This window comes from Girardinichthys multiradiatus, chromosome 4 (genome assembly GCF_021462225.1).
Source record: "Girardinichthys multiradiatus isolate DD_20200921_A chromosome 4, DD_fGirMul_XY1, whole genome shotgun sequence".
Taxonomy (NCBI): Eukaryota; Metazoa; Chordata; class Actinopteri; order Cyprinodontiformes; family Goodeidae; genus Girardinichthys; species Girardinichthys multiradiatus.
This window is the reverse complement of record NC_061797.1, coordinates 27,498,912-27,511,460: the sequence shown is the minus strand read 5'-3', so window position 1 is coordinate 27,511,460 and position 12,549 is coordinate 27,498,912. Positions and strand designations below refer to the sequence as shown.

Here is a 12,549-nt window from a genome sequence, read left to right as displayed (position 1 = left end):
ACACACTGGGAAGGTGTCTTAGAGTCTCCAGAAATTAACAAAAGACCAGTTGAGAATAAGAATGCAGAACCAGAAACCTAACGGCACCTTTTTGTAAACAGAGATGATATTTCAAAACAATCACCTCTTTAATTAAAAAAAAAAACCCACGGGTCATCCCAGACCTCACAAAGCTCTTACACTGGAACATATCTCATACGGTCTTGTGTTTCCCTCTTTTTATGTAGCTGAGGGAATTTATTATGCAGACCTCAGAGTAAGATTAGTTATTACTAATCAAGAAAATGTGTTGTACAGTCTAATTAAAGATTCAGAATGTCTGCTGATTTGTAGGGAAAAATCCCAATGGTCTGGGAAAGGAGACGACAATAAGCAGCAGACAATCTTTTTTGGACTGTTAAAGGAAACAAAATTGAGAAATATAAGAAATTATTATTTCAGGTACTATTCATTCCAGTTCTCACAAGCAGAAACACACACCTTCATTAACTGCACGCTTACTGCTCAGTCAAGGTTACGCATGCTAGGACATGATTTAAGTCCATATAAACAATTGGTAGCAAAGTCAGGCAGAAGCATGGAGAGAGAAATATGCGGAGTCACAGTATTGCTCATGCTGAGGAAAGCTGCGGCTTGTTGAGATGGAGACGCACAAGCATCATGATTTCTGTTGGGGCGTGGGGGGGTTATTGTAAGGTTGGTGCATTGGATTACATGCTTTGTTAATGTTCTAGTTTCTACGGTTTCAGGGTAAAACAAACATCTGTTTTAGACCTTTGCACTATTTTACTACATCAAGCCCACTATTTTAAACCCTCCATGGACATTTCTTTTTTAAAATAAAAGACTTCAAAACTCACTTAATAACTTCAAGTTGAATAGACTATGTGTTTAGGAAGTTATTTTCTCTCACTTGAGCCATAAAATACCCTGGAACCTGGTAACACTGTCTGTACAGCGAGGTTATGAAAGTCTGACATCTTAACTGCTGCACCTCGTCTGCCAGTGGAAAGACTGCAGCCAGCCAAGATTCACCCCACTTAATATTTAATGTCTTACTTTACAATCGTCTTGCTGCAGAGAAGCGTAAAAGGGTTGTTAGATCTCACAGGTGCTTTGGGCTTTTCGCAAAAGAGTGAGAGAAATCTTCCTGAAGATGAGTGCACGCAAAAGCGGTGGTCATACTGAATGATGCAGCTCTCCCTTAGACCGTCCACACTCAGACAGCTGGATCTAAAAATGAATATTTAATCTGCATATGGTTGTGGAGAGACAAAACTATTTGCACGGTAATGAATGGAAATCACATGCTTAGAATTTGATCCTGCAAACTACCCCCAAAACAAAAAAGGTCTTCCATAATAAAATAAAGGGAAACAGACTGAAGGCATTACTGGGTAAAGAAAATGAAAACATGCACACTTTATACGCCACTGTCTTTTTTCTCAGTGACACCTTGATCCTCTTTAACATTTGTCCAGAAACAAATTACCAGTGCTCAACATGTGAAAATCTGCTTCCATTACATAAACACAGCAAACCTGCTAATCTGAAACAGAGCCAGGAGACAAAGATCTCCCATTCTTCTAAAAAATGCCTCTGGCAGAACTGAAAACCTGCAACACCAGCATGCCTGTAATGCTTCAGAGGTTGTCTGAGTGCAATAACTGAGTTGCACAGTATAAAATTGATTATAGTGCCCAGCTGTGCATGCAAAATGTTCAAGATGCAGATTTAAAAGCATCTTTTTTCCTCTGCATTAACACTTGTGTATGTTGCAAAGTTTTTCAAAGAGCAATATTAGATTTAATATTATCAGACATTTTTGGTGTTATTTTAATCTGTTTAGCAACTTTTTAAATATTATTTTTTGTACACATGCCCAAAGTTGCTGATAATTACCAATGTGTTGAAAAGTACTTGGATAAATAGGCAACAAAAGTCGTGTCAATCAATGTAAAGAAATATATTAAAATACAGAGCTGTTCGAGACTCCAACTACAACTTGCAATTTCAAAAAACACGGACAGCCAAGTAATGCCTCGGGGCTCTTTAACAGGTTAAACCACTCAGACATTGATTTGCCGCGGCCCAAACAAAGTCACAAGTGTGCAGTAAATACCAAAGGAGGTGATATTTTGACCTGACCCCGATTAGACTTACTGAAGTTTGGCTAGCATTAATGATTAATTTTAGAGAATGAACAGAAGATAAGGGTGTAAACACACACACACACACACACACACAAACAAACACACACAGGTGCGGATTTCAAGCATCACTGGGTTGATTCATTTTATAAACAAAATATACTTTGAAATAAACAGGTGCATTGCTGTGGTCATATTTAGAGCAGGAAAGGGGTAGAAATGAAAACCAAACATACTTTAGGTCCAAATAAGCCTATAATGCACTTCCAGTTTACATTACTCCCTTCAACCTGGTCTTTAACATGCTACTCAAGATATAATCTCAGAGTAACTAAGAAGAAGTGACTCCCATGCACTGCAACTCCCAAATAGAAACTGTGAAGGCTGAGCAACCAAAACTAAAATTTCTTCAGCCACAATAAAAGGTGAAGTTCTGAAGCAGAGACAAAGCTTGGCATCCCAGCAAACAAGGAGATTCACACCACAACAGGTCCCTGTACACAAAACTGATGGTCAACAAGAAAGCTTTTAAAATAGTTTGAGAGGCAGAACCTAGAAGAAAGCATTAGGGATCCCAATAAAAGCTGGGCGCTTCTGCAGGGAACCTGTTTGAGTTGTTTGCAAAAACAAGGTTTCAGGCATTCCAAGTAAAAAAAAAAAAAAAAACTTTGTTTGAAATCCAAGATTCTGATTTCACAAATACAAAAACAGATATTAGGATAAAAATAAATCATGAAAATCAGTTTAACATTAATAAACTCTCTGCATTAGTCCTTTGGTTGTTGATTGCTTCTGCAACCAAATAAAAGCAAAGGTTATTATGTGATCTTGAAATGGTTGAAGACTGGTGGTTTATTCAAAATTAGCTGTTTGCCAGCCACTTTATTGGGTACACGATGCAAATACTGCCCCCCCCCGCCTCCCCCCATGGTGCTTTTTGCTTTTTATCCACCAGCTTTCAAGGCAGTTGAGTATATTTAAGCGCATGACGCCAAGTTTGCTTGACACAGGAGAGTCAATAGTAATAGAGTGCTATTTAAACCTCAGTTTATACACAGAGGAGCTCAATAGTTAATTATTGACCAAGCTAAGGTGGGTGTCAATAAAAAAATAAAAAAGAACTATGTAAAGATCTGAGGGCTTACAATTGTTAAACAGGCTTACCAGAACCTATACTGAAGCCATAACATTCATCATTTTTACAGTGAAACTGCTGGGAAGGCATTTTGTTACAATCATTACCCAGCAGTCCCTCACGAACTACAAAAAAGCAGCACAAAATGCCTTCCTGTCCTGAGAGCTATTGTTGAAGCATTCAGTTTTTCCTTGGTATTCCCTGGACTACTCTCAGGCTAAAAATGACCTCCATATAAAGATTTTACTGCCCAAAGTAGAACAAAATAACAAAACTAGATGCTACACAGGCAAAAAATAAATAATTAGAACAACAAATCTACTATTTTTCCTTCCCATCAAAAGAGTAAATCTACAGCCTAAGAATTCGTCTTACAAAAGGATGCCAACCTAAGGTTATTACTTAGTATTTAGAAGTAATCTGAACCTTAAGGCTTGAAGATAATTAATCTGATATGCAAAAGAAATACTAGGATTTCTTTTTTTTTAAATATCTTCTACTGGTAAAACAAGCAGCCATGTTGTTGTTTATTTCAAGTTATAATACTTAGCTCTCCTTGATAACAGGTATAAATTGTGCACTTATTGGTAAAATAGAGATTTTTAAACAATGATCTTAAGATTTGAGTTTATTGGTGAATCATAAATAATTACAGCCCATGTATAGGCTGTAGTAGTGTGTTGGCCTTTAACACTATAAGACACAGATATTATTCATCATCTGTTCATTTGTCCACGTAGTCTTAAAGGTAGCAAACTCAGTAAAAATGCGTTTCTTTTTCTATATGTATTCTACATTAATATATCTAAAGGATATATATTGATGCCATTTTTGAAATGTGTCATTGAGATAATTGAATACAAGGTTAGTTTTTGAGTAGCAGCTTAAAAGCTTGTACACCAGCATTATAATTGAGATGATTTTCATTGTCTGGATGGATGTTGTTGTTCATTAAACTTTATTCTTCAGGACAATTATGACAATTTAAAGGAAAAGGCGCTAAGAAGTGGACAAGTGATAAGAAGGGATGAAGTAAAGGGATTGGGTGGTTGCAGAGTGGATGTAGATGGGCATGCTGAGTTCAATGAAGAAATAATAAAAAAAAAACTAGTAATGCAAGCTTCTTTTCAGTTAAATCGATTTCCTCCCACATTCCAAAAACATGAATTTTATATAATAGTTCACTCGAACTCTCCTTGGGTGTAAGTGAGTGTGTTTGTTTGCATGATTTTCTGTCTCTTTGTAGTTCTGCAATAGACTGGTGACCTGTTAAGGTTTTACCCCGCTTCTCGCCCACTGACCATTGTAAATACCCCCAATATCTATAGGACATAGTAGGTATAGAACGCTGATGGATGAATGGATAACGATAAGCAGCATGCCTCAGAACCTTCTTTGGAGACATTTAGCCTTTAGGACTCCCTCAAGCAGCTCAAATAAAGGCTGTCAGATAGTGCTTTGTTGTTTTTGCACAATGTAATGAGCTCAAAAATGAACAGACCTTGATTTAACATGTTTTTGCACATATTACTTGCACAAAAAGTGGTCTGCACATCTCCTACAAAGGTTTCCCTGTACAACAGTTCAGGGCAGTGGTTACAAAAACATATCCAAAATTAAGACCCAAGCATTATGTACAACTAAGCTTGGATAAGGTAACTTTGGCTTTCATCACCCATGAACCAAAAGCTGTTTCCTTGTCATATAATTTGGAAAGAAAAAAAGGGTTGGATTTCAACTTGCTTGTCCAGGTCATTTTCTTTAACATTGTGCAGTAAAGTGTCATCTTTTAAACAAAGCTGCACTTTGCAAATAGCCTTCCAATTAGCTTCTTTACAAGTGAGTTGGATTATGTACACAAAAAGTAATGTAATGGAATAGGATTCAAAAGAAAGACCTTCTTCTGCTGTGCATCTGAAAGTCAGGAGAAAGAGACAATGGTAGATTTTGGTAGATTTTTGCACCCTCCAAGGTATCCCTGCCACCACACCCACTTGGGAGAAAAAAAGCAACTCAAATAGCTTATTTTCTTATTTCTTAGTACACAAAATGTGTACCAACTTTGTGCATCATGACTGATAAATAGAAAAAAACATATCTGCATTCTTAGACGTCTGATTAAAATGTTTAATTTACAAGGTGCAGGGATGCAGCACCTATTCTGCCAAAACCTCAACCGATAAACTAAACTGTTTAAATTAAACTTCTGCTACTGCACACTACGGAGTAAGGAAAGCAGAAGATAACACAAGAATACCGTCTTCAGAGCAATTGCACCTGGTGTTGTGAGATCAACAGAGTTCAGTTTTTCTATCCACAGGTTGCCTGAGTTTCCCTTGCTGATGATTACACAGTTTATGTTAATAGTCCCACTAGCGCCGCTCTGGGATCAGTGCAGTGCCTGCATATGTGTGCATGTGTCAAGCGCCTGGCGGGGTCGGAGGGCATCGATGGCCTATTCAAATAGTCCAAAGAAAATAGCGGCGTTTTTAGGCTGGCATGGGAGATAGTAAACATATCTGACCGGTGTGCTTGCAGCAACTGAGGGCTTCAGCCCGCCGAGAACATGAGCTTGAGACTGAAGAAGCGCAACGGGTATCCGTGAAGGCTACGTAGGAGAGCCAAAACTTTACTTCGGCTCATGCGCAAGCATGTGAGAGGAGGTGGTTTACAGATGGATGGCATTGAAGTGAACGCCACCCACACGCACACATGTTGCGTCGCAACACATGTAAGTTTGTTACATATGTAGACACACTAAAATAATAAATGAAGAAAGTTTCCAACAGAACAAACAGGGTGGAGGAACTGTGTTTACCTTTAGAGTACACGGATCCGGGAGAATTCAGGTCGAGGTCCCCGCTGAAGAGGGAGATAAAGTCAGAGGGCATCGCAATCCCTCTAGCTGTAGAAACCGGACACTTTCGGTTACTTACAGCGTCACAGAACCGGGTAACACTGTTCCCTGTCTGAGGGCTAATAAATTACAGAACTTGTGAGGAACGGGCAACAGTTTTGGCCTCAGTTTTTCCGTCGTTACTGTCTGTATTGCCACTCTGCCTGTGAGTCCCTCTTCGGTCCGCCCACGACTCATGTTTGTTGTCAACGGACGACCTGAGGGGAATCACGCCCACGCCTGTGACGCAACACGCAAGAGCGACGTCCAGATTATTTATTTATTCATGTGTAATGTACCTAAACATTTTTTTTTGTTTGTCAAAATATAACGTTGCAATTCAAATTAAAAATAACTTGAGAAACTCTTGCATTACCTATAGAACTAATTCAGGTCGTGAAAAAGATCATCCGGTCTTCTAATAAACTATATCACAACTTTCTTTCATCCAAGGTAGAATTAAATTAATTCATCTCAAAAGCAAGCGTTCCAGAAAAGGATTTAGATCACTTTGAAAGCCATATTTGTTTGGAGATCTTATTAGGCTGTATTTTAAACTGGTAAACACAATGGACCTATTAAGTATTCAAGATACAATACAACTTTAATTTTAATATGTATCGATCGATCGATAGATATTTATTGTAAATTATGTTTTTCTTGTATGTTCTTCAGCATTTTTCAACATTTCAGATTTTTCAAATATCATTCTCCATAGAAGCCTAAATGAACCCTTTCCCATTGTAGCTTATTATGCTGTCATGTCAAACAACATTTCAGTGAACTTGCTTCATGTTAAAATTGTGTCCCATCATGTTAACATCCTATTGCTGATGTCTTAATTGCCTTTTAAATAATCAAAATATGACAGTTTTCAGTATTTACAATCATATTAATCATATTACCACAATTTGGAATTGTTTTGTTTCTAAAATGATAATTATTACATTCTTGATTGCTGAAATGACCTGTTTGAGTGTCTTTTACACAGTGACTGCTGAGATCAGCTCCACTTTACCTCCCATGACTCTAAACAGAAGTAAGAAAATTATGAAATGATAAATTTGCTTGCTATACATTTGTCAAACGTGAATATGTCTGTCACTTTGCTGCTGGTATATCTGAATTTTCCCACTGAGGGACAGTAAAGGTTATTTCTTTTGCATTTCAAGGTCCTACAGTATAATAACTTATCGATTCAACTTAAAAATAGACATGAAAATGATTGCCCCAAAAATCTAAGTTACCAACACAAATATAATTAGCTATTTAACAAGTTGCATACTATACTTAAGCTAATATAACCTATACTAATAATTATAAACCTCTTTTTGTCTAACCCTGTGTGAAAGTTTAGCTGATACAAATCTGGTAACCTTTTTCAGTTAGCTGTTTGAACTTATAATTCTGTTTAAGGCTAATTACCGGAGTACATTAAGTAAACCTTTTGTTGCTCTTCAACTGATTTGAATTAGGTAGCTGATAAAAGAGGATTATTTGAATTTAAATTATTTAACTTTGATTAAAAGTATTTAGAAGCATGACTTTGAGTGGACCTAAATGTTGATTTCAACATAACTAATGTGAGCTGATGAAATAACTTTGTCTTATACAATAGCCCACTTATCTTCTGGTTCATTTGTTACTATTTTCTGATTAAACAAAATCCTTAGCCACCAAATTACAAGGAAGAAATCTCTCAAATCCGGGGGGAAAAAAATGAATGGAGGACAACATTAGCCTTAGATGGGGAGAAAATGGCTCTTTTGCGACAGATGAACTGAAGACATTTTAAAGTAATGGCTTCAGTTCATTTCAGCAACATAACCAATGATTTGTCAAACTGACAGCAGAGAATGCTGGAGACATAACCAAAGGACAAACATCAGTTTTACAGTACACTGATTACATTTCATTTAGATTTGTTGAATTTTTTTTTTTTACCAAAACATTATTTATGAAAGGCATACAAATAGTATTTCAATGTGCATTTTTTTCATGGAAGAGCAGGAGATTTTGAGCTATCCATGAGGCTTTTTCTTCCATTTGGATTGCCCATTTCCAGGCTAACCAACTACATTCAAGGGAAAAAAAGAAAGGACACACCACATACAATACTCAAAACACATATGATGGCTTAAGCAAAAACTGAATAGTTTTCTTTCATTGTTAAAAAGTTACATTTTATACATTTTGTCACTATGCTGCAGTACAAATGAATTAGTGAGATATGCTTCTTGTGTGGACTTGCTGAACTCCAACTGTTCATGTATTTGTCACAACCCTGACATCTAATGATATTACAGAGTTCAGAATGGCCATTTAATAGTGACCATTATGACATCTCAAACATGTTTCCCAGACCTGCAAGTAGTGCTCATGAGTAAGGGAATTCTGGCCATATTGAAATCAAAGATGGGGGATATGATGTTTTCCCAACACCAACATCTTCCCTGACACTGAAAACTAATTTTCATTTTAAGGTCTACACAACAGAAGTTGAGTAAAATGTGTTTATTGGGGTCCATATTAAAATTAAATATAGCAGCCGTAAGAGGTAGCAGTCTTTGCTTTCAGCAAAAGGTGAAAAATTCTACTGAAAAAAAATCCTTTTTTCACCTCTGCTGCCGACACAGAATTTCCTGTCACAGCTAGGACACAAATGTTCTTTCATGGTATGTAAATTTGTAGTTGAGCAACAGGTGCATGAGTTGCTGACAACTTAGATGATTAATGATGTTTATGGCTGATTCAGCTCCAGGTCAAATGGTATGATACTCTGTATTTTGACTGTATACAGGTCCTTCTCAAAATATTAGCATATTGTGATAAAGTTCATTATTTTCCATAATGTAATGATGAAAATTTAACATTCATATATTTTAGATTCATTGCACACTAAATGAAATATTTCAGGTCTTTTATTGTCTAAATACGGATGATTTTGGCATACAGCTCATGAAAACCCAAAATTCCTATCTCACAAAATTAGCATATCATTAAAAGGGTCTCTAAACGAGCTATGAACCTAATCATCTGAATCAACAAGTTAACTCTAAACACCTGCAAAAGATTCCTGAGGCCTTTAAAACTCCCAGCCTGGTTCATCACTCAAAACCCCAATCATGGGTAAGACTGCCGACCTGACTGCTGTCCAGAAGGCCACTATTGACACCCTCAAGCAAGAGGGTAAGACACAGAAAGAAATTTCTGAACGAATAGGCTGTTCCCAGAGTGCTGTATCAAGGCACCTCAGTGGGAAGTCTGTGGGAAGGAAAAAGTGTGGCAGAAAACGCTGCACAACGAGAAGAGGTGACCGGACCCTGAGGAAGATTGTGGAGAAGGGCCGATTCCAGACCTTGGGGGACCTGTGGAAGCAGTGGACTGAGTCTGGAGTAGAAACATCCAGAGCCACCGTGCACAGGCGTGTGCAGGAAATGGGCTACATGTGCCGCATTCCCCAGGTCAAGCCACTTTTGAACCAGAAACAGCGGCAGAAGCGCCTGACCTGGGCTACAGAGAAGCAGCACTGGATTGTTGCTCAGTGGTCCAAAGTACTTTTTTCGGATGAAAGCAAATTCTGCATGTCATTCGGAAATCAAGGTGCCAGAGTCTGGAGGAAGACTGGGGAGAAGGAAATGCCAAAATGCCAGAAGTCCAGTGTCAAGTACCCACAGTCAGTGATGGTCTGGGGTGCCGTGTCAGCTGCTGGTGTTGGTCCACTGTGTTTTATCAAGGGCAGGGTCAATGCAGCTAGCTATCAGGAGATTTTGGAGCACTTCATGCTTCCATCTGCTGAAAAGCTTTATGGAAATGAAGATTTCATTTTTCAGCACGACCTGGCACCTGCTCACAGTGCCAAAACCACTGGTAAATGGTTTACTGACCATGGTATCACTGTGCTCAATTGGCCTGCCAACTCTCCTGACCTGAACCCCATAGAGAATCTGTGGGATATTGTGAAGAGAACGTTGAGAGACTCAAGACCCAACACTCTGGATGAGCTAAAGGCCGCTATCGAAGCATCCTGGGCCTCCATAAGACCTCAGCAGTGCCACAGGCTGATTGCCTCCATGCCACGCCGCATTGAAGCAGTCATTTCTGCCAAAGGATTCCCGACCAAGTATTGAGTGCATAACTGTACATGATTATTTGAAGGTTGACGTTTTTTGTATTAAAAACACTTTTCTTTTATTGGTCGGATGAAATATGCTAATTTTGTGAGATAGGAATTTTGGGTTTTCATGAGCTGTATGCCAAAATCATCCGTATTAAGACAATAAAAGACCTGAAATATTTCAGTTAGTGTGCAATGAATCTAAAATATATGAATGTTAAATTTTCATCATTACATTATGGAAAATAATGAACTTTATCACAATATGCTAATACTTTGAGAAGGACCTGTACATGGAGTAAAATGTGATGTTGACTGTTAAAATCTAAAATGCAGCATCCAAAGTAGGATATTTTTCATGTAGCTGGCTTGTTGTGAACTTGTCCTTCAGTTCATGTTCCCAGCATGCTCATCTTCTTTAAATTTGAATATTTTCTTCCTACTTTTCTATGCTTATTTACAAAAAGCAGAACCAGTGTTTATTTCCATTTCCTATGGTTTATTTATCATCAGCAAGAAATGGCTCACCAGTTAGAGATTAGAGCTGGCAGAAATGACAAACATATAGTGAAGAAGGAGTTTTCTTCGGTTTAAGTAATAGTCACAAAAAGCAAATTATACAAGATATTTTGATAATTGCACTAATTATTTGTATAACATATGTAAGGTCTCATTGCACAATATCCTTAGCTGCCATTACATGACAATGTTAACGTGTCTCATTTAATAGTTATAGATCTGCAGCCTCAGAGATAAACAATTAATTAACTTGCATGGACTCATATACACGGAAAAAGGTTATTGGCAACTAAATAAAAGCAAGCTACAGCAACTGTGGCTGAACCAACACATTTGCATTGCTTGAATGTTGGACTCTGAACATGATATTATTCTTTATCCTCAGATGAATCCCAGTTAGGAAACCACTTGTTTCTGACATTTAACTCCGAAGAAGTTGCAGAGTTTCATCAACATCAGGTCAACAATCTCCTCCTCTTCTGATGGCTGTAAAAACAGAAAGCATGTGGTAAGTGGATACAAGAATTTTCAGACGTTTTAGGATTATAAATAATAATTTACCTTGTGATGTATCTGCTCTTGACTGAATGCCACGAGAATAACAGAGATGAAGAGGTTCAGCACCACAAAGGTCATGAACACAATGCAGGAGCCAATAAGGAAAGTCCCAAGCACTGGATTGTAGTTCAGAACCTGGCGGATCACAAGAAATGCAATTAAAAGGGATCATCCGTCATTATCTGCTGTTGCCTCATACTAACCTCTTCGTAGTTAAAAATACCAAGCTGCAAGCTGACAATAGTTTGTGCAGCGTCAAGCAGAGTCCGGTAGGAGTAAAGCTTCCACCCATACATCAGATTAGACTGAAAAAAGGAGAGATTGTGTCTGTCAACCAAGGCTTTCAAATGCAGTCTATTTGACAAAATGTACTGGTTTGCTGAAACTCCAGCAAAGTGTTGATGTTAAGCGTGGGAAAGTCCTCACTGCAATGGAGTATGCCAGGAACATGATGGTCATGACCACCAGGAAGCCTGAAATATCAGTCCAAGCTCTCTGCAGTGTTGCCGTGATCATGTGCAGCTTCGGGTTGAGTCTCAGCAGGTGCCACAGTTTGACTGTAGCCAGCAGAACCAGAAAAGCAATCAGATACCCGAGCACTGCGTCTGCCTGGGCTGTCTCATGAAAACTGGCAAATCTTAATTCAAAGAGAGAAAAGGGTCATGTTACCGTTTATAATGTCTATTTAGTTGAAATTAGATCCATACAGTTTTTGGTCATTCGTGAACAGGAACATTTTATTACATTAAGTCTTAAACAGAACCCATATTATGTTCAGGTAAAATCAAACATATGAAGGCCTTTATGTCTTTTCAAATGCTTCCACTAAAAACACAATTTTCTTATCAGTTGGCACTGTGTGATTGTTGGAGGGATGCAATTTAATTACACATTCTCTTGCTCAGAAGTTCTAATTTGTAAGTTTTAAGTTAGAAAAACTAACAGAAAGTTCCCATAAAGTTGGCATTCCAAGTGGGAAAGTTGAAGGTTTCTTACCAACTTAACCTCAAAATCAAACATGGCTGCCCTGCGTGTAATCGGGAATGACCCTGAACATTAGATTATGGAGAAAGAGCTTTGCATTTATCAAAAAAAAAGGCTAGGACCTATTATCTTAATAAAATGAGCCTTTTAAAAAATGTAATCCATGACAGATATAGAACAACTATTCGGT

At 37.9% G+C, this 12,549-nt stretch overlaps 2 protein-coding genes and 1 long non-coding RNA gene across 6 annotated transcripts in view; 1 reads left to right on the top strand and 2 right to left on the bottom strand.

Annotated features, from left to right (window-relative positions):
* Window positions 1–6,398, bottom strand: part of nfat5b (nuclear factor of activated T cells 5b) — a 37,004-nt gene extending 30,606 nt beyond the window's left edge. For 2 of the 3 annotated variants that reach the window (XM_047362745.1, XM_047362746.1), the window contains exon 1: window positions 6,104–6,398. In XM_047362745.1, coding sequence (XP_047218701.1) covers window positions 6,104–6,176 — 73 coding nt within the window. In that variant the 5' untranslated portion in view covers window positions 6,177–6,398. The remainder of the gene's footprint in view (window positions 1–6,103) is intronic. The other variant, XR_007037922.1, reaches the window with a different exon arrangement.
* Window positions 5,576–12,549, top strand: part of LOC124866801 — a 9,015-nt gene continuing 2,041 nt past the window's right edge. Inside the window, exons 1-3 of one of the 2 annotated variants that reach the window (XR_007037923.1) lie at window positions 5,576–6,016; window positions 7,173–7,220; window positions 11,203–11,325. This is a non-coding gene — a long non-coding RNA (uncharacterized LOC124866801). The remainder of the gene's footprint in view (window positions 6,017–7,172; window positions 7,221–11,202; window positions 11,326–12,549) is intronic. The other variant, XR_007037924.1, reaches the window with a different exon arrangement.
* The window catches only part of LOC124866799 (polycystic kidney disease protein 1-like 2), a 26,565-nt gene continuing 24,792 nt past the window's right edge, over window positions 10,777–12,549 (bottom strand). Inside the window, exons 38-41 of the mRNA XM_047362747.1 lie at window positions 11,802–12,012; window positions 11,579–11,680; window positions 11,379–11,510; window positions 10,777–11,303 (exon numbers count right to left, since the gene is read on the bottom strand). Of these exons, the coding sequence (XP_047218703.1) occupies window positions 11,214–11,303; window positions 11,379–11,510; window positions 11,579–11,680; window positions 11,802–12,012 (535 nt within the window). The 3' untranslated portion in view covers window positions 10,777–11,213. The remainder of the gene's footprint in view (window positions 11,304–11,378; window positions 11,511–11,578; window positions 11,681–11,801; window positions 12,013–12,549) is intronic.